At 36.0% G+C, this 22,412-nt stretch overlaps 1 protein-coding gene across 1 annotated transcript in view; it reads right to left on the bottom strand.

The window, feature by feature from the left end:
- VIPR2 (vasoactive intestinal peptide receptor 2) overlaps positions 1-22,412 on the bottom strand; it is a gene marked incomplete at its 3' end in the record, with an annotated part of 45,189 nt that overhangs the window by 19,617 nt on the left and 3,160 nt on the right. The window contains exons 3-4 of the mRNA XM_079538709.1: positions 12,346-12,453; positions 10,126-10,223 (exon numbers count right to left, since the gene is read on the bottom strand). Of these exons, the coding sequence (XP_079394835.1) occupies positions 10,126-10,223; positions 12,346-12,453 (206 nt within the window). The remainder of the gene's footprint in view (positions 1-10,125; positions 10,224-12,345; positions 12,454-22,412) is intronic.

The raw sequence follows: 22,412 nt of genomic DNA, 5'->3' as shown, positions 1-22,412 counted from the left end.
GCATCTGCTGTTAAACAAATGACTACACAGATCAAACTGTACGCATCTCCAAGTACCGCGGTCTCTACACTGCAGACAGTTCCCTCTTCCTAGGTGAATCACCTCCCTTCTGCATTCAAAAATTCTCATGTTGACATTTTTATTAGGCTTTGAAATACTTTTTCTGAGAATCCTGTAAACAACTCCGCACACACATGATACACGGGAAGTATTAGAAGCTGACAGGAATAGAAATATTGCTATTTTGAAGCAAGAATCCATAAAAATATTTGAATTACTGAAATATGTTTGCTTACACTAAAGATACTAGCAATTTTGTTTATGTAGTTCTGTTGCTAGTGACTACTTATCCCAGATTTACATGACAGATCAGAATCCAGTAGCTACAAGAAGTAATTTCAACTTGCACGTTTCCTTTCAACAATATACTAGCCATTCTTCAATGCTTGACACTTTGAGAACTGTTAATCTGGTATTTGGCTTTTACCTGACACTGAATTTAGTTTCACAAAAAAGAGTCATAATTTCCTTTACTATTACATCACCCAAAGGTTTTCCACTTCTGCAGGGAGTGAATTTCTATGAGTACGTGTCTTTATTCTTCTGACTGACTAATCCAAGCTGTGTAACACACACAGATGCAAGCATTACTACATGACTTACTATCACATATACCAAAGTAAATTCAGGCAAGCTATATTAGCACCTTCATGTTTAATGTCTTAAATGTCTTAAATCGTAGTCAGTCAAAAGTGTGCTTTTACTGATCAGTACAGAATACCTCTGTTAATTAATATAATCTCCCTTCTAATACATAAAGGAAAGCCAAGCAGAGAATAATAACATTCTAGCTACAAAATAAGCAGTAAGAAAACCTGATATTAAATCACTTTTCTGCTGGTTAGACAATCTAAAGTGCAGCTACAAACTCATTACACTGCAGTGAGCACGCCAAATTTAGCACCAGCTGGTTTCAGATCAGTGTATGAGATGAGAACGACTTTGTTGGCAATCACAGATGATAATTTACCAAGTGAGACTGGATGAAGATGTCTTCTCATCCGCCACAATCCCATGTTTAGTATTTTACTTTACCCAACTTTTCTGATTCTCATGGCAACATATTAGCTCTCCTTCCACATCCAGACATACTGATTGCAGAAAAAAGAACCGTAAGTCAAGAGTCATTCAGTTCACCCTAAGTAGATCACTTCCTGGTCAATTCCACTGACATAATTAACAAACTATATCCATTACCCTAAATGGTGAACTAGTCCTATTTGAGAAGCCCCAGGGCTTCTAAGACATCTGCATGGCAGATATGACATAGGATCTCTTTACTGTAATGTTGGCAGTGATGCTAAATGCTGCTGGATATCTGTGTTTATGCAATCACATTAATGCCATTTCCACATACTAGTGATTAGTCATACACGTCTCAAGCATGCATCTTCCTTCAGGAATTTTGATTTGCAAGTTGAATTTCACCTTTCCAGTTTTTAGAGTATGTGATAAGTAAGTTTATGCAAATAACTTGAAGAATGCAGTGTTGTTAACTGTGCTGGTATGGACAAATTCTAAGTTCCAAGAAATTTGTTCTAGCTCTGTCTCTGACATTCTGAACTCAGTCAGATCCAATCAGGTAAGAAAGCCTACTCTGCAAAGTGAAAGTTTTCACACTTGTCTTCTATTGTGAATGGATAAGAAGAAATCTCTTAATTTTTTTAATCACTTCTGATGCAATTACTAGCAACTCAACAAGTCCATTGCTTATAAAACATGCTACTTGTATCATCTTCTAATTCTCATCTATGTATTGTATTGTTATGATGTGCCTATTCCTTTAAAAGGTCCAAGTACACCATATCTACAGAGAGACTGTATCTTCTCCTTAATTTTTGTCTTGACTTGGAAGTATTTGTTTAGGAAATGCGTTTGGTGCCAAGTATATAACATATATAACTATGTTTAGACTGCATTGCCTTTGCTCATTTTTTCCCCTATCTTTGCCCATCTTCATTCCAGAATGACTTGCTTTGGTCCTACATTTTTCCCCTCATTCCTACCCTAGACACAGAACACACTGTATTTGCATAAATAAAGAACAGAGATCAACTGATTTACAGACTGTAATGACCCACGGTCACTGTACTTGTTAGATGGCCTGCACCAGTAAGATCATAAGAATGATTCTGGATCAGAATTCATTATTGAGAAACTGCAGCCAGACAATGTTCCCACAGGAAAACCTCAATTCTGCTTACATGTTCTGCATTTCTTCATATCAAGAACAACTTGAACTCATCATATATTTTCCTTTCTCTTTTCTTGGAATCACAAGGGATTCCATTACACAGAGTAACAACTTTGAAATTTATCTGCTTGGTGAAATTCATCTGCTATTTTTTTAATGGAACAAATTTTTGCAGAGCTGAATAAAGTTGATCTTTGGATAAGTAATTTTACTGTCCTGTAAACGTTCTTAATGTCCAGGAATGCAGAGTTCCTGTTTTCTTCCTCAGAAAAAGTTAGAAACAAGTGCAGGACAGTACAGTAAAGCAAGAGATGCACTAAGCCTTTGAATTTTGCAGTGGTGAATTCATCTCAGCAAGGTTTCTTTATAACCATGGAACAAAAGCAGCAGTGTTATTCATCTTGTCCTACAAGAAAAATCTAAAATAATTTAGAAGGATAATAAAGCAAAAAGACCTAGTTTATCTTCATTAAATGCAAAGGAAACCAAGAAAGTTCAGAGCAGATGAAGATCGTGGGAGTCTGAAGTTGGGCAGTATTGCTCTGTCTCAGGCTTTTCTCCACTGACTTGGTTAGCTTTCCATCAGACAATAAAAGCATTACACATTCTTGGATTCCATTTCTAATAAGAATTTTTTATTTTCAAACTAGTTTTAAAGGCCAGCATTTGAAGTTTAGCATTTTTTCTCACTTTTGTTTGGAATTTTTTCAACTGAGGTCCAACTCCCACAGAATTTCAGATACCACAGTTCTGTTGCCTTAGTAATAATATCATGAAAAAAACAACCCTAATGTATTTGTAAAAAAATTTTTTCAAATAGCTACAAGAGATAAGGAGAAGCGAGTAAGGCTTCCTTTAGCTTAATAATGTATAATATAATAATTAATATAATAATGGTATATAATCCTTCTAAAAGGTATGAAGCTCAACAGAACTAGTCATTCTCTCTCTCTCAAAGGAATTAATGGAAGAGAAGAGACTCTTCTATGCTATGATTCATGTGCTTCATTGTGCTTATGATGATTCAAAGAAATTAGGATGACCTGCAGCCAGGCTGCAAAGACTACATCTCTTTTGATACTACAGAAGACAAGGGCTGTCTGCTTAAATGCAGTCCATTGCAGTCAGATAAAGTCTGTCTGAATTTTGACTGTTAGTCACATAAAATGCGTAGTTTTTACTTACTATTAAAAAACCTCAGTTTGGCAGTGTGTCCATATGTTACCAACTGTCTTATTATTATTATTGATAACTACTCACAGCACTGTAGTGATGCCAGCATATAATAGAATGAGCATGTATCTCAAAGTTGCAAAAGATTAATGAAAAAGAAAATGCTACTGTTTGGTACAAAGAAATTACATGGAAGTGACGGAGGAGGCATTTTTTAAAGGAAATTTAATGAATCACAGAATTTCTTGAATCGGAAGGGACCTTTAAATATCAGCTAGTCCAATACCCTTGCAATGAACAGAGACTTCTACAGCTAGATCAGGGTGCTCAGAGCCTGGACCAGCCTTGAATGTCTGAGGACTCCAAATCTGGACACAGTACCACAACTGAGGTCTCACCAGCACAGAGTAGAGGGGTCTTCCAAGTAAGACACTGGTAAAAGGACTTATCGTTCTCATTAGATCTAAAGTGAGCACAGAGCATGTCATGGGCACAGCTCCAATTCTAGATGGTGTAATCTGCAGATGTTGTTTTTGTTTAAAATACCCTTTGTTTTACTCTTACAAGGTATCTTGCAGAAGACAGTACTGCAGAATGAATTTATAGCACTGTTAAAAAGACTGAGATATATATTTCCAGGTGTTTTTTTTCTTAATAGCACGTTGCATGTATTCAAGGAAAAGCTTTGATAAAAAGCCTTAAGAGTTAAAAGCCGTTCCGTAACAACTTATAATCAATTCTGTAACTTCTTATAACCAGTGCCTTACAGCTACATTGCCTCTTAGAATCTCAGTCTACTTTTGCTTTCAGACTTGTGTCCTCTACTTCCCCAGATGTGAGTGTAAAATTGAAATAGGTAGATGGTGAGAGAACAGTATCACAGAGAGGTATTTTTTATTTGGTGTACAGTTATATTTTATTTTTATTCCTTCCCTTAATAATAAAATTCTGTATTTTTTTTTTTTAACCAATAAAATACTCTACATGGAGTTCTTGACTGAGCTGTCCACAATACTGCCTCCGTAATTTCCTGGAGATTTGGTATCGAATTCATAAGCTCTCAGTGCTTATTTTTTAGTTAAGAAGATAAATTTTTCCTTTCAGGTCTACTTTCAACTGGCTACACCATCAAATAAACCTGTTCCTCAAACTACTGCAAGGCTAAATAAACACTACTAGATTTTGAATCCACAGCATCAAAAATTATGATTGTTTGAATGTATGTGTTATGATTTGCAAAACTAAGTAAAATATTTAGATTATTAGAACTATGACACTCCTAATGATTCGGCAAAAAAACTGGCAAATGAAGTTCTGAAATTATGTATTTAATAACTACACAAAGAAAAGCAGACAGACAAAGGACAAAATTCTGCACTGTGTTGTGGCAGTCAAAATCCAGAAAAAGAAATCAGATTATCATTGACCTAGATACAGTTACTATATTTTACACAGCACCACTTTGAGTCTTCATATTGGTACTGCTGCAAAACTAACAGCAAAATAATCCAAAAATCAACAGCACGTGAAAACCAACCTCTTTCACGTAATTTGAGCACATTCTATTCCTTACTATTCTGTGTGAGCCATTACCAGTCAGGGCTTAGTTAACTAATTTAGCTTTTACCTCCAGATTAAATTAGAAAGAATAAGACCAACAGAAGTGTAAACAAGGTATGGAGACTCCAAAACAGGATTTAAAACTAAACTGCACGCAGAGTTTTGAAAGATTTTCATAAAGGAAAATATCAAAGCTTAGATTTTGTAACTGTTTTCAAAGTATAAGTTGATTCAAGCCATGCATATGAAGTTAAAATGATATTTTGAAACTGAATGACTTGAAAATTTCTGCTAGTATTTTTGCCACAGGAGTAAAATATGTGGCCTTGCAGAATACTCACGTGGTTGTCTGAGAAATACTGATTCCAAAATTCAACAATTTTGGAAGAAATTCAACAATTTATTTTTAATGTTTTAAGGCAAGTATTCAAATTGCAACCAATAACCAAGTCAACTGGTGATTGGGTACTACAAAATCAGTGGGTGATGACTTGCACACTTTTTTGTAGACTATAAAGACCTAACGCTTCTTATGGCTAACTAATTCCATGGATTTGAAGACATTACACATACGAAGAAGAGATTTGATTACAAGTTTGTGTAATTACTGTTATGCTCAAGAGATTTTTTCATAAAATCTATTCCTATGTACAGTTTTGTTTTCTTAGAACACTTCTTTCTGCTAACATTTTCTCTACAGATAGTTTCATGTTTCTTTTACTAAGTTTAAGAGACTGAAGTCTTTTGTTTGTTTACACAGCAGAAACGGCTCAGAAGCTCCCTAGGAAAGGTGACAGTTACCCAGGGGATCTTTCATCCTCAGCCTCGGTTTGGAAGGACCTCTAGGGGTAGGAGGGTAATTCTGTGCTCAAGAGCAAAACTGAATTGAGTGTTTGTTCAAGGGAGTATCACTACTGACAGGATGTTATCCTCCATGTAAAAGAAAAATGAACAGCTCTTTATTTATTTAACCAAAAGATATAACTGATTACTTCTAAAGTATGATCATGATCATCACAAATGACTGCTTTGTTTATTCTAGGGCCCAGTATATTTTTGGAATGCTATATGTAAATTTCATATTCACAAATGCGATTATTTACAATTATATTGAAATAGAAGCTCTTAAATTTTTAGAACACGTTTCAGAATACATTCCATAATGTCTGAATACTGATATGAAAGAACACATCAGAAAACTTTAAACTGCACAATGAATATAAGGTTGTTTGGGCCTAGCAAGTTGGCTGAGAGCATTAGAAATAGTGGTACTTGCAAATGTAGGTGGAAATATAATACAAATCCTAGTTCCTTCCTTTTACAGCATTAACTTCAACAAAGTGGCAGCTGTTTCTGAAGTCTTGTAAAATCTTAAATACAAGCTGGAATAAAGAGATTGATCATATGATGGGGACAATGCACTTATTTCTTCATATTTTTGGACGGCACAGTGCAGAACTGAATTTACAAAAATATATATCTCATAAAATATGTATTCCTTGGTATTTAATAATCTTTAAATAACAGATTAATGTAAACCCTTTTCCAACATGGTTCTCTTTCAGTTCACTTTAATCTGTGGACAATCTATATGAAATTAAAAAAATTCCCACTGTGCTCCCAAAGGAGAGTACATTAGCTTATGCTCTTATACTCATGCCCCATCCTTCTCACTTGAGCATGACAGAAAAATTTTGTATTCTCTTTCAGAAATAGTGGTCTCTAATCACATATTGTGAAAAAGTAATGAAAAATGCAGAATGTAATGTAAACAAAAATAGCATGACTCACAGGCAGGCAGAAAAACACTGGCAGACAGCAACTATGCAATACATTTTCTTGAAAGGGACACATTCAATTTAGACTCAGGACAAACAATCCATTAGTCCAAGGCAATGGTCCACTTCACAGACAGTAGTAATGCACCTGTTTTCTAAAGGCAATTACAGACATTCAGGACAGTGTTTGTCTGAGTCAGTCCTGACTTTGCTACCTTGACTGCAACTGTTTTGGGAAGTACCCAAGGCAGCACACTCAGGGTGTTATCTATGGCAGAAACCTAAGAATGGATGCTTGTGGAAAGTTGCCAAACCACGGATAATCCTTTCACTGATGATGTTCCATATGGGCACGTGCTGCAACAGTTTCATCATGTGTAATAGCACTGAGAATTTTCCTCTCCATGAATTTATCTTTGTATTACTGAAGTGTTTGAACTATATAGCCTGTGATATAATAAATGTCAGGTCAATTCAAGCTAAGATTAGATAATACTGTATTAGCTGACTTGTAGTCGTCTTTTTTTTTTTTTTTTTTTAAATAAAGTGGCCACATTTCAGTCCTTTACATTCATGAGGCAGCTTGACTTGTGTTAGTAATGCTGATAAAGAGTGTGATACCCTCTGAGGACATCTGGACTCGTGCGTCCAACTAAAAGGTCAGAATTGTTGACACGAAAGAAAAGGTTGCAGTGAAGTTTGTTTGGGGTTAACAGACCTTGACATGTTTTTCCCGTATGGTCAAATCAAGTCACCCATTTTGCCACTGTGGTGCCACAAGCTCAAAGGAAATATACAAGAAAAAAGAAGATACTTATTAGAACGAACAAGATGAATCTGAAAGTTGATCTTGAAGGTCAGCAGCAACCAATTTTCTTATAGGAAAGAGATTGGAAGTATATAATAAAGATTTAAATACACAATTTGATGTGATGTGATGAAAACATCATTTTTTGTTCAGAGTCCTACTCTTCAAGGTGGTTACCTATAAATACAGACCCATTATATAAATGGGTCTATAACGGAAATTTATTCAGTAGGGAAGATACAGGCATCAATCTGTAACAAAGACAGTTTCTACCTCTTCTGCAAACATTTTCTTCAGGGAAAGAGTATGGAAAAACATGTAAGACTTACCATAGGAAAAGTATTTTGTCACTTTTCCTAAAATATTATCTCTGTATTTACTTTAACTCTGAGAATAACCTCATACGTTGCCTGAAAAATATAGTCACATGTAATTTTTATGTCCAAAACATTTTGTTATTTGAAGAGCTACGATTTCATTTTTAATTCTTTTTGTTGAAAATCTGGGTCAAATACAGTTGAAATATACTGATTAATATTGAGGAACGGCTTTTTGCTTAAAGATGCTACCACTAACTGGTAAGATTTGAATTCAAGAAATCATCTGCTTTCTGTGTAACAGCTGGCATTTAAATGCCTCCTGAAATCTCAATACTGAGTGATATTTGCATTTTCTATAATTTTTCCCATGAAGAGATGCATTTAAACACTTCCTTTCCTGTTTTCCTTTTCAGATTTCATTCTGATAATTCCATCTGGTTATGGTTGGACTGGATGATCTCTTAGGTCTTTTCCAACCTTGGTGATTCTATGATTCTATGATTCTATCCTTTCTTAATTACAAAGAAAAACTACAACAAAACCCACAAACCAAACAAAAACCCTAAAACAACTGCATATTCTTATTATTCGCACAGGATCAGTTTGCCATCCGATATGTACTCTTGTATTGACTTTTTTTTTGACTTGTCAGTTTTAAGGTTAAAAAAGAATTATTGTTATGTTTCATTGAATTAACCAGTTACGATCTTCAGGCAAAGAATATCCTCTGACCAATGACAGTGATGCTTGAGAAAAGAGGACAGTGGATGTCAGGCCATGTTGCTTGAAACACAATCAGTGCTTGCACTTCCACTTTCCGTCCCTGCAACATGGTATGCATTTATGTTGTATACTATCTATGGCAGATGCCTAGAATATTCTCTCAATCGTGCTTCTGTTAATCATTTTCTCCCACATCTGCTCTCTACTTCTCTTCTAATTTTTGTCTTCCCTTGTTTCTTATTTAAGCTTTATCAGGCTTGTTCAAATGTCACTACTACTACCCATTTCCAGCCTCTCTAGCTTCATTCCTGTAAGTACAATCAACTTGCATTTCAAATTGCTCCTTTAAGTTAGTAGTAGCTACTTCAAACAAGATCTGCTTTTCTATTTCTACTGCTACTTCTACTAATTGAGTACATCTCACTACCTGAAATTTTGTCATTTGCTCATTTGATTTTTTTTAAGTCTTAACCTATTTTGACTCTCTGTGACAAAGTCTGGGTTGATGACAGTGTTTTAAAGGGCTGGTTTACCAGTAACATGGGATTGTTCCCAAGGAGTCAGATTGCACCAATGTTTTGAAATGTGTCTTCAGAAAGATAGGAAGGTAATATATTCTAAAAATTCTTTATTGCTCATGCTCATCTACAGGCAGGGCTTTAAAATACAGAAAGAAATGGCAAGAACCATGTCTTAGCTAGAAAGCTAGCACATCTCTGCAGTAGGCTGGAATACGTCTGCTAGAGCTGTTCCACATATATAATACAATTCAGGAAAACCCAAAGGGTTAAGAATGTTTATCCACGAGATTACTTCATGTGCTCACAATAACAAAAGTACTGACACTGTGATCTGAAAACCATTTTTTGTAAACAAAATCTTGTGCCGCTAGAGTGAGCAGAAAAGCTGGTAGAAAATAGGCAAAACATCATGGAAAGAGTATTTCTCTAAATAACAAAGAACAAGAAACAGTTTCTACAAACTGAACAAATTCATTTTCCATTTGTACTATGTTTATGATGTCTTGATAGCTTTTTGAATCATTTCTAATGGCTAATCCAATTTTAAGTCTAACATAAATCTGCAATAATTCCAGTGACCTATGTTAATTCTATTTTACTCATGATAACTTAGACATATCAGCAATCAAATGGTGCATACATTATTAACAGATTTATTACATTATTAGGATTTGTTATAATAGAAACATTTGGAAATAACACCATGCAAAACAAGTGCACAAGCTCAGTCAGTATTAGAAATGTGGATGCATTGCTGCACTTAACAACTGATCATAGCCTTATGTTTCAAACAATTACAAAATTCTATATTTGTTTTTGTCTTACATGACATTTGCAATCTAAGCGCGTGGCAAGCAATGCTACCAAAAATGTCTACAGTTTGTTACTAATTCTGATTGAATAAAATAGGATTATTTGGAAGCACATTATGTCTCATAGCTATTTTGAACATCAGCATTTAAATGAGTTGAAAAAATGTTCTTCCTACCTTATAATCATCCTCATAGTCATTATATCCACAAGTACTTAAGATGTCAGGAAAAATATCTGACCATCCATTACTGGTACAATTTTTGCTAATATTTCCTGTAAAGCAAAATTTGAGAGTTTAAATCAGAAGGATTCAAAAGGCTACTCAACAATGAATGTAGCCAATCTAATTTTGTTATCCTCTGGAAACATGCTGTTAATATACTCTATTTCCTAACTCTCCTGTTAAATCAACTCATCTGTTTCCTCTCATATGCTCTTCATTAACTTTACTTTGACTTTTACTACTGCTCCGAGTAGTCTCTACAGTAAAGAAATATTCCAAGTTGTGATGGTAGGCTTCTGCTCTGGTACAACAGCTATTCCTGTTACATCTACAAAAGCCTGAAATATTTTGTTGTACTGTCTGAAGTATTCTAGAAGGAGGCTTTCAGTTCATTTTATGAAGAGGATAACTTGTAGATAAGCTAATCTGACAGAAAAGTAATTTCAGTGAGAGTATTCTGACTTTAACTTTTTCCTAGAAGGCAATACCACATGATCTCCTGAAGAGTTATTAAAGCTCTTAGATATTATGGTGGTAAATTACTGCTACAGCAAATATCAGTAGAGTTTGTAATGGATTTTAAAGGTTGAACTCTGTGAAAGGTTGAGGAATGATGACATAAATACACATGCTGAATCTTACCCTTTGAACCAGTCACTGATGTTCTTACAGAAGGTACAGAAAATGGAAAAGGAATTCTGAACTGTTTCATAAAAGATTTTTTGATTGGAATTGAGAAAATAAGTTGATTTCTCTCCCATGTGAAGTTGCTCAAATGAGATTGGGGCAATCTATAATAGTACTCCTTAATCTAATGAATATGCACTAATATTCATACAATATGAAACAGCTTGAGAAAATCTGATGTTAGAATAAACAAAAGTCATTAAAATTATTATAATTTACTCTTAAAATGTTAAATCATGAGCAACTACCTTTCATCTTTCTTACAGCAATTTAAATATTCACGATGCTTGTCTTTCTAATAACATATTGTTATGGTTTGGAGTTTTTTACTGGTCTTTAACTAACTTGAAGATGCCTGCTTTCCATCACCCAGGGGCAAATAAATGTGTCACAGATCAGCTTAAACCAAGAATAACCAAACATATTCGTATAAATTCCAAACTAAAACTTTTCTGATTTTTATCTTGTTCCTCAGTTACTTCTCTGCACAATGTCTTCAGCAGAAAGTTGTACATACACTACGAGGGGTCGACTGGCAAACCACAAAACCTCTCTAACCTATTTATACATTCTAAAATGCCTTCACTTTATAAGTAGATAAAGATTCTTTGATTAGGCAGAGCAGAGGAGCATGTTAAAAGAATACCTGAAAGGTGCTTACAGTGAGAGCGGTCTGGTCTTTTCTCACTAGTGGCAGGTGACAGGACGAGGGGAAATGGCCTTAACTTACACCAGGGCAAGTTTGGGTTGGATATCAGGGAAAACTTCTTTACAGAAAGGGTTGTTAAACACTGTAATAGGCTCCCCATCCCTGGATGTGTTTAAAAACCGTTTGGCTGTGGTGCTCAGGGACGTGATTTAGTGGAGGGTTGTTAGAGGTGGGGTAGTATGGTTTGATAGTGGTTGGATTCAATGATCTTTAAGGTCATTCTATGAGCAATTCTATGATCCTATGAACAGGTCTTAGGAATTTAGTCACTGAGGAGTTCATTTAAGCTTCTATTTAAAAGCAGCATGAAAGGTTTCATAATAATTCCCTTAAATTTTAATAGCAGTAATTTTTTGCTATTATGTGTTAATGTTGGCTCGTAACTCTCATGAAGGCAAGGCAGAGCACCTCTCCTAAGCACAGAAGGAACAACCTGTATGTAATCTGATGGCAGATGTTAGAGATGTCAGTCCAGTTCAGCTGCATTAATTATTAATGCAGACAGGCCCAGAAGAGTAAGCAACATCTACAGCTTTGATGAGCTGCACTGTAACAGAATTTATGCACATTTAGTACCTAAATCAAAGAATACCAGATGGACCACAAAGACAATTATTTGGTCCTTCCATGATGTATCATGAACAGCTCTGTAGAAAATCTGTTATTTCAGCTCTTAAAAAAACTAAAACCTTAGGCTCCAAGTCAACATTTTTAACACATTATTTTATCAAACACTAAAAAGAAATAGGAAAAAAATACACTTTGAAGTTAAATACCTGGTTTTCCAGAAAAAAGGCTAAATATTTTTGGGCAAGGGACAGTGACAGTCTCTCCAACCTTTGCAGGACGCCAACAGGTGATGTTATCCCAAACTCCAACACATCCTTAAAGAAAAACAACAGTAAGAGACATGAAAGCTCTGCCTGGGACTAGCCATCCACTGTCTTTACCTCATTAATAAGTATCTAAGACTCAGTGGAAGCTTTGGATTAGTACTTCAAGACAGATTAAACTTGAAAGAAAGCCACAGAGATTATATTTTCTTTGAAAATATTTGGGGAATCACAAAAGTCTAATGATTAATCAGCTTCTTTTAAGTCAGTCAATATACTTGTTTTCAAAATGTCTCATCAAAACCACGTCACGCTAAGGAATGATAAAGAATGTAATAAGTAACTTCTGAGTATTAATATAATCTAGGAGCAACTTCAAAATTTTGAGAATCTCTTAATCACAATTAAATGAAACTTTTAATGTGCAGTAATTGGCAAACTGAACGTCACAAAGAAATATTTAAGTAATTCATTGGTCTCAGCAATGCCTATATGATGGAAATACATTGTGACTGGAAAATTCTTGGAATAATAGGTATGGACTTACAGAATCTTCTCTCCTAAATTAAGTAATGGAGATTCAAACAAAGAATGCTTCTGTATGTTGATTTCAGGAAGGAGGTCATAAAACTTCATAGGAACATTTGATGGTAATACTAGTAACAACTTGTTACTGATAGATTGCGTTCGTTAAGGCTTTGCCCGTGCTGACGTCTGCATAAATGTTCTCCAGAGGAATCAGTTGCTCATGGAGACTGAGTCCTTCTTCATTCCTTTTAGAAGAACACAGCTCCAAATGAATTCAGAAAGACGATGTCAAAAGTAAGAGATTACTAGGAGGAATACTTCACAAAGTTTACTGTGTGGGTATGTTACATGTAATGCCTTATCCTCCACTGCTTTGTATACTGCATCAACATTTCAATCCCAAAAGATATGCAACAAATTTATTATATTCCCTACATTGCATACCTTCCCATACTCATTTCAATTAATAGGGTGCGTAACACAATGTAAAATGGAACCTGGTCAAGCAACTCAAATAAATTTCCATCATAAGCTAGATCCACTCCTACGTCCTGTGCCATCACCACATCCTACTTCATTTGTAATAACGAACCTACTTTTTTGCCATGGAAAGCATTATAAAACAATAATGCTTTCCATGGCAAGTCCCTTTATATCACTTTGTCTCTAATGGCAGCTGATGGGAAGGTAGGAAAGGGGCAAAGAAGTTATTTCCCAATTATTCCATCTCCCATCTTCTGTACTACCTTATGGACAATTTACCCACTGCTACAAATTGTTTGTGGGCATCTTTACAACATGTTTTTTTTTCTTGCAAAGTAGGCTGCAAGGTGGCACTCAGTATCCAGGATGTCCTCCAGAAGTACGTGGGTCTGAGAAGAGAGGTTCATCCAGTGTACTGAGAGCAAATCTGACCTGTAAGTATTCTTGACTGGCCTTTAAGACTTCAAGGACCTCATCTCCATAGAATGCACTGCTCACTTGTTTAAATTCATACATTTCTAAAGCAGACTCCTAATAATGTTCAGAGGAATTTCATTCTCAAAACATGCATTTCTTCCCAAGAGAGTCTGAAGTTATTAATTTAGTTGCAGAATCTAGACAGTATGTACTTGTATTCTAATCAATCCCACTCTCATTTGCTTAAAGCTGATAAACATTGGTTTGTCAAGATTTCCAATTACTTTGAAGGGGACTATTTATTCTGGTTCATTTAATAACTCTTAACTCCTAGATCAATATATCTGACTTCTTTCAGCTTTACCTTATGGTAAGGGAAACTTAGGACTAGGAACTATGAAAGTGGCACTCTTTCCAGCTGTATTCTACAACCAGATGAGAAGATCCTGTTGATAACTCTTTCCAGGTTTCTGGTCCTTACCTTTTGAATGAGTTTTTTTAGCGACTGATGTAGAGTGTAAAGGCTCCTTGATCTTCATAATCACTCCTTTTTCCTGATAATCCCACAGTTTGTCCTTTCCAGTGTATCTACCCCTACAGTTGGTTCACACCTTTCTTTCAGAACTGGCTTGTGAGTTTTTTCTAACCTGTGTTTTACCTGTTTATCTTATGCTCCCTCTGATATTTGCGGCCTCTGATATTTATCCTTTTATACATAATTTAAAAAATAAGGTTTATATCTTTATACCCTTTGAAGTGAACAGAACTTAAACATGTTTGGGTGCTTCCTGAGTTGCAGTACTGGATTAAAATTAAGCCTTACTCCCGTGATCTAACAGTAGGTTTTATGCAAAACAGAAGAACGCAAACCCCAGACAAATCAGGTCATGCTTCCTTTCCAATTGATTTAAAGCCAGAAACAACATCAACAACATCACATACAAGTAATCACAGAGACAAAGAAACTGTTTTCTTCATCTGCCACCACTCATAACTATAGTGGCAAAATGAAATTCTTTTGGCTTGGATAGACGTACTGCCTGAGCCAGCATGAACAAGTTCTGGAGTGCACAGTAATAATCAGCAGCTTGTGTGACTTCAGACCTTTTTATTTCACCCCAATTTTCACTAACAATTGAGAGCTGAGATGAGATATCAAAGCATTCATGCACATCCACGAAAACTGACTACTTGCACAGATTTTCTCTTCTGTTTAATAAGCACTCTGTAAGACGGTGGATTTGCTATCGTAATCTGCACACAACTCAGAAGCCTTTATCAATTAGTATCGCGCTACTATATGGACTAAGCAAAGCTTTTGCTAAAAAGGCAGCTGAACAGTGTAGACCTTGGAGTGTCATCAGTAACACACACACAAAAACAAAAATCCTAACAACCAAATCACGGAATTCCCAAACTCTTATTCAAGCTTTGCTTAACATAAAATCTCACACAGAAATACAGTGGTCCAAGTATAATTCTCATCACTATCTATCAACACAATTTGCTTCACATCTTGAAGATAGCTTGGTAGGAAGTAAAACAGTATGCAAATTTTTGATGTTCAAAACATTGCAAGTCACAAACAATTTGCATGGAATAGATGTTTTACCTCAGATCTTCCTCGGTATTTTAGGATTTTAGAGGCATTTACTGTAGAGAAAAGAACGATAGTTTTTTGTACTCCTTCAATCAAGCAGATGAAATAGCACAAAAGATGCATTTCTACAGAAGAACACTCTCAAATGTATCAACAATCATCAGAGAGAAGTTTGAGTGTTTGTCATCAGAATTCTATGAGCATCACGCCTCAATTTACATATACCTATAAGTGTATTTACTATTGTACAGGAAATCTGAGGAAACTGCTAAGATGTCCTAGGAGCATTTATATTCACTGAACAACTACAGTGTGATTCTGAAAACTGGTCTACAGCTAACAGCTGAAATGTGCCTGTTATTGCACACTGTATTGCTAGGCTTCTGGAAGAGTAACTGCGAAACAATACTCACATTTCTGGGCTCTCAGCTCACCTTTTCCCATTCCCACTCCAATGACTACATACTTTTAACAATATTGCAGTCATATATCATTTTTTTTACCAAAACTGTTTTGTTATGGACTTGTTGAACAAGTCCATAAACTTCCGTAAGCCTGCCTTTTCCATGTCAGCTTTCCCTCACAGTACAGCGTAAGTTTCATCATGCACGACTGAAAACTGCAATTAGTTTCCTGCCAATCTTGGAAATTCAAAACGGAGACCTAGATGGGATTTGCAGGACTTCAAGCAGATACTGCTCTTTACTGTTGTCTCATTTTACAGTCAACACTGAGATACATGCAATATTGTCAGAGGGTCATATGCTAATATTCTTACCTAGTGGAAAACATATAATTTACTTGATTTGAATGTTTGGTCTGTAATGCTTGTGATATACCTGCAGATACCTCATAATGAAAGGAATTTTAAAAGACTATAACCTAAATTTTGTTTCTCATTTTTTGTAGTTTCCATATAGGCATATTCATCATCCTTCTACCTGACACTTGGTCTCTGAGAAATAAGCTTGCTTATAAACATGCTTCTTCACCTCTTACAGTATAACACTGGGTTACCACTTGAAAATGCTGCATATATATATATATATATATATATATATATATACACACACACATATAATAACCACTAGGTGGCACTTTGCATTTGGATTTTAAAATTGCCAATTCAGAGAGAGGTTTAACATTTTTTTAAACTAAATGTTCATGATACATGAAACAAAGTGAAATTCCTTTGAAAATCCGCCAGGAAGTTGTCAACTACTCTATGGTTTGTTTTTCAAGCAGGGAAACATTTTGATTTTTGTACTTAACTTGACAAAGCAGAAGCAACCTCACCTCTTATGGGCAATGTTTTCCAGACTGTAGGTCTGAACACCACTGCGTGTAATTTAGGCTACATGGGAATTTATGAACATATACGGAATGAAATTCTTTCTACATTTTAATACGAGTAATAAGAAAGAAAGGAAAAGGAGGGGGTCCAGAAACAATGAGCTAGCAAATTGGAAGCAAAAAAGACACAGAACAGCTCAAAGAGGTAGCAGGAAGAAGACAGTGGCAAAAGCCTTTGCTGTTTGAAGTTACTTTGCTAAAATTATCTTCCATGTACCTTTGCCCGGATCCTGAATACATCACAGTGTTCCTGTGCAGCCTCAGCTGGGGATGTCCCAGTCTTCTGACCATGGTCCCATCCCAGCTCAGGCCTGGGTCTTCAGCTGTGCTGCTGGTGCACATCTTCAGCCTCCCCACAGCCATGCCCATGCCTGCTTCCACCTGGGCCCTGACTCACTGCTGTGGCCCTACCTGGCCATTCTAGGGCTTTCTAACCCTTTTTCCCTGCATCAGGTTTGATCATTACTCCCACCCACGGCCCGATGCCTCCCAAGAGGTGCCTGATGCCTGCACTCTGCTCTGCTCCATGCCTATGGGTGGAACAGGTCCACGAGCTGGCAGAAACATGCTCCTGTGTATGTGAGAAGATAGGCTGCAACGCTGTCCAGGAGCACCTCCAATACGCCTGTCTTTAACAAAACACTCTTGTGAAACTGTGCACAGTGTATACAAGCTCTGATTAGTCAGAAACAGAGGAAATGGAAATACAAACTTTTTAAATTACTGATCAACAGAAAGGAATCACGCACAGCAAGCAGAATTTTGGAAGTTTACACACACTATACCAGATTGAACTAATAAAAATAAACATCAAAACAATAGATTTTAATCTCCTATTGACCTAAGATGTTTGCTATTTACAGATTTTTAAAAGCCAGTCCTATTAGTAGGAGTGTTAAAAATTGTGTTCTCGATGCTTCCTGGAGGATTACTCAAGTTTTCACTTAACAAAACATTTAAAAGAACATTATTTCCTTTCTGAAGAACAGCTGCCCACCAGAAAACCAAAAATCAACAGGTCGATTTTATTTTTTGAGGTAATTCATATATTCTTAGAGTAATGTAATGAAATATGCAAGTTTTTCCATTCAAACTTTCTACAAAGTATATCTCACTTTCCAATTACTTACAACAGCATATGTTTTGTGTAAGTAGACTGCATTCCCATCTCACTACACAAAAATTTTTAATATTCTGTATATATAATAAAATAAAATAATTATCATATAGTCAATTATGGTATAATTTGGTCAAAGCTGCTAATACCATTAAATATCAATCTTGTTTTCATAGAGAATTCACCAGAAAATATTAAAAGTAAAGTATTGAAGAGATTCTCATCTACGAGCTATTTGTTGTATTAACCAGTAATTTTTTAGAGCTTTGGTATTCAGAATTGCTTCTTCATGGATGACATGGATGCCTGCCATGGCAAAAGATGTCTCTACCAGGACTCAAATTCAAAACTACACAGGGCAGATGTTTCTTTAAGAATCTTCCAGACAGCAAAATTAATTCTCTTACAGATGTACAGCTTATTTTTTCAGGCTCCAATTATTAATATCCATTGCTCACTTTCTACTTACCTTTTGGGGGCACAGGAATTTTAGACCTTCAAAATTGCGGAATATACCTGTGGCCACTCAATGCCTCCTTTCTTTGAAAAATACATTTCTTACTGTCACTCTTAGTAACTCCATGATGTGGAATTTGGAATGAGGCTGACCAGGATATTTTCTTGATTTTTGCTATTTATTACACATTAGTTAGTTTTCAGTAGGAAACTGCACTTCCCATACCTTCTTTCATTCAAAGTACTTTCTCACCTATGGTCCGGCTCCTCATAAGACTAGCCAGCTATTTTCTGCTCTGAAATAATTAAGTATAACTTTCACTATAGACAGTTTTACACGGTTCCATTAACAATGACAGCTCAACTAATTAAAACCATGAGTAACCAAACATTCAAAGCAGACCCCTCAGCTCCTTAAATATTTTTTAAAATTGTGTGAACCAAAAAGCAGCATGCTTGTACTACAGCAAGAAAGGCAGCAATTCAGATCTGAAAAAGCCAAAGTGTTCCTTAACAACCCACTGGTGCTGTGTGAAAGAAGTTCCATGGTCCAGTTATCATTAAATTCTATATTTAATGCTACCTCAGATAAATCTAAGCAGTCTAACCAAAACATAGCCCTGACTACTGAGCTGACAGCCTTGCCCACAGCAGCAGGTTTGGAGCTTGAGGATCTTTAAGGTCCATTCCTATCTATGCCAGTCCATGATTCTACAGAACACACCTTACAGAGCAAACAAGTGCAAAAACAAACAGGAACTGACAGAGGACCCTGAAAAGACTGCAAGGATTAAGAAAGAGGGGACCCATCAGGAGAAAGACCTCATCCAGCTTTGTGTAAATCTCCAACATAAGCAAGAGAAGAGAGCGATCTTCAGGTTGGCATAGTTACACTCACAGTCAGTCACAGAATCACAGAATCACCCAGGTTGGAAGGGACCTCAAGGATCATGTAGTTCCAACCCCCCTGCCTAGAGTTCTATACGTGTGCGTGTGAGTCTGGAATGCAAAACAGACACCCTTCCTTACTGGAGAAATAACCTTAATAGCAGAGGTTAGTTAGACAAACTAGCTTTTGGTCCATTAGAATATTTACCCCACCGTTCTGAAGAGCTTTCAGAGAAATTTGGTGTTGGAATCACCGCGTGAAATTCTACTGACTGTAATTCCAGTGATTATATTAGGGTCTAACTTCTTTTTCCAAAGCCATTTCTCTTTCCACCTGTATTCTTTCCTCAGTGTTAAGATGTCATATTTAAAGTAGATATGTTGTCTGGCAGACAGGTCTCACAAAAATGCATTTTGGAGAGCAAGATCCAAAAAGACTCATTTAATTATATACCTATTCAGTCCAAAATGAATTAAAATATATATATATTATAATAATTATAATAATAATAATATATATATATATATTCTTCTTGTTCTAGAATCCTGTTACAAAGTCTGTTGATTTAGTTTTAACATTTGGATTCTAAGACTTCACTTTTCACTTAAAGGAACAGAAATGAATCAATTGTTCTGTAAGGTAAAATTCTAAATACAGAGGAAATGCCAAAATTTGCAATCAGCCAATTTTTACATGTGTACAATTTATATAATAGGAGCTTTCTATTTTATTGTGAAAACACAAGCCATGGGTAGAAGGTAAAAGATGAAATACTGTTTTCTCATACAGACCTCAAGGTCTGCAACTTCTGAGCAATTTAGAATGGAAATCACCTGCCCTCTGAAAACAAGATGACAAAAAACCTCACCCCACCTCTCAGGCTTCCAGCTTAGGTGCATCTGTACCTTGGGAATAAACAAATGAGGATGGAGGCTGTCTTTATTGAATAAACAACTAGATTTGCTAGAGATCACCACACAGGCAAAGGCCCCAACACAGACCTCTGGAGAGTGGCTTTTTTCCCCTACAAGGAGTGCAATGCTCTCCACTAACAGAAGAGAGGCTAATGCCTGAAATTCCCCCAAAGGGTGCGAAGTAGAAAGTTATGTGCTTTTAATGTATCATTAACATTGTTCAAAGGATATTTACAGAGCATTTATACAGTGTTTCCATGCAAAACCCACTGATGCCTTCTTAAACCATGAAGCAAGGTCTTTGTGGACTTCATAGCTAATGATTTACTCAGTTAAATTCTACTGCATGTCATAAGGTAGATGACTATAACATCATTTTATGATGTAAAAAAAATACCCATTATCATTAAATCTTTCCTCAATGTGTCCCTACCACACAGTTGAGAATAGTCAACATATATACAGTATTCCTAATGTAATTACTGTCCAGACCAAAGAAAAAACTGCCTGTCCCATAAAACTCAGCAGTTCCAAAATTCATTAGTGGTATATGCTGGTCAAATTCTGGAGCGTATTACACAGAGCTGTGAAGGCCACCCAGCTGTTCCGAAAGTTAAAAGAAACATTTTAATAATTGATAATTTGAACTGGGGCTCAAGCCTCCCACTGAGCCTTCGTTTCCAAATCCTAGAGAGAACCTTGGGTTTCACTGCAACTTTTGTGAGGCAGGTAGCATTTACTGATGTCAGAAAAGTGTGACAAGGACTGTACAGTTATCTTTCTCATTCAGGAAAAACCGAAGTGGGTTTTGTGGATTTATTGTAATGAATCGATTTCAAGTGCAATACAAGTTTTGGGGGCAGAGTTAGAGCTTGGACCAGTTCCAGCTTGCCAATTTTCATTAGTAACTCTTCTTTATCAGCAGTCAGAGCATCACTGCAACAATCAGCATGTCTCTGTTTTAATATTCCTTACATCTCTCCATGAATACAGAGTTTATTAGGAAAATAAGGACACAGAGAGAATTAATATTTTAGGAAATGGATGTTTCTGACATAGACTCTTCTGGTCAAGTTCGTAGTGAAGATATCTATAACATGAAGCACAGGGTATGTTCTATTATATCAAACATACAGTTTCTAAGGGCTTGTTACCATTGGGGCTACGTTCCAATCTCCTCTGAAGTGGAATATTCCATTTGTTTAAGCCAGGCATTCAATTAAATGTATAAATCCTTCCACTACTGTATTATCTCTACCTGCAGGGCTGAATCAACAGCATCAGACATACAGTCTTCCAAGATACAAAGATCTTACACAGCAGTTTGCTGTCAGGAAGCCCCCATCTTCCCCACTCTGGCAGAAACATTGCCAGAAAAAACTTCTTCCCCTGGGAAGCCCAAAATAAAACTGTTGTGTATGACAAGGATTCCCTTGGAGCAGCCTAGTATCTGGATCACAAAAACAGATCTTCAAGAAAGCCTGACTTTCAAAGCCTTATAATAGCTAATAATGTGTTTATTAATTCATCATTTCATTCATTAAGCAGGCCAATAATTATTTATCCATCTGGCTTCACACTCACATTATTTGTGTAACAGCCGTCTATCTTATCACTCATATAAATAAAATGTAAATGATGTATTTTTATTATAATAGTTTTAATTACTGATCTAGATTAATCAAAAATAGCTTGTACTAAAACACAAACTACTGATGATCCTTATAATTATTTTATTGTATATAAATTGGTATTAGAGCATACACTGAGGAATTTATTCTCCCAAATCAAAAAGTGGAGTGGAGAAGGGATCCTGATTTGAGATTGGTGTTTATGCTCATAGGACATTGCTGGTGGCAGATCCTTAAGGTACCATCTTCAGACAGAATTCAAAACAGATTGTGAAAAAACAAATACACCACGTATCATCTAACAGTACCAAGGGAAAACTACTGCACTACAAGAGCTGCAATCTTCCAAGGAGCCCAGTTATTCTGAGATGACATGCACCTGGACTACAAGAGAAAAAGGCAGGACATCAATGACCAATTCAATCAAACTAATTTGAAACTACATACTTACAACCACCTGAAAAGCGTTTGACAACAGAAATTTAATGATGCATCACCACTTTGCAAAAATCAAGATCTTCTTTTGGACTTAAAAGCATGCAGTTGCTCTTAGACCTAAAGTCTCCCACTTCTTTTCCGGCACCTTGCTGAAAACCCACCCTTCCCTTCAATATTTTACATG

Source organism: Tetrao urogallus (assembly GCF_951394365.1).
Source record: "Tetrao urogallus genome assembly, chromosome: 7".
Lineage (NCBI taxonomy): Eukaryota > Metazoa > Chordata > Aves > Galliformes > Phasianidae > Tetrao > Tetrao urogallus.
This window is presented reverse-complemented; position numbering and strand designations above follow the sequence as displayed.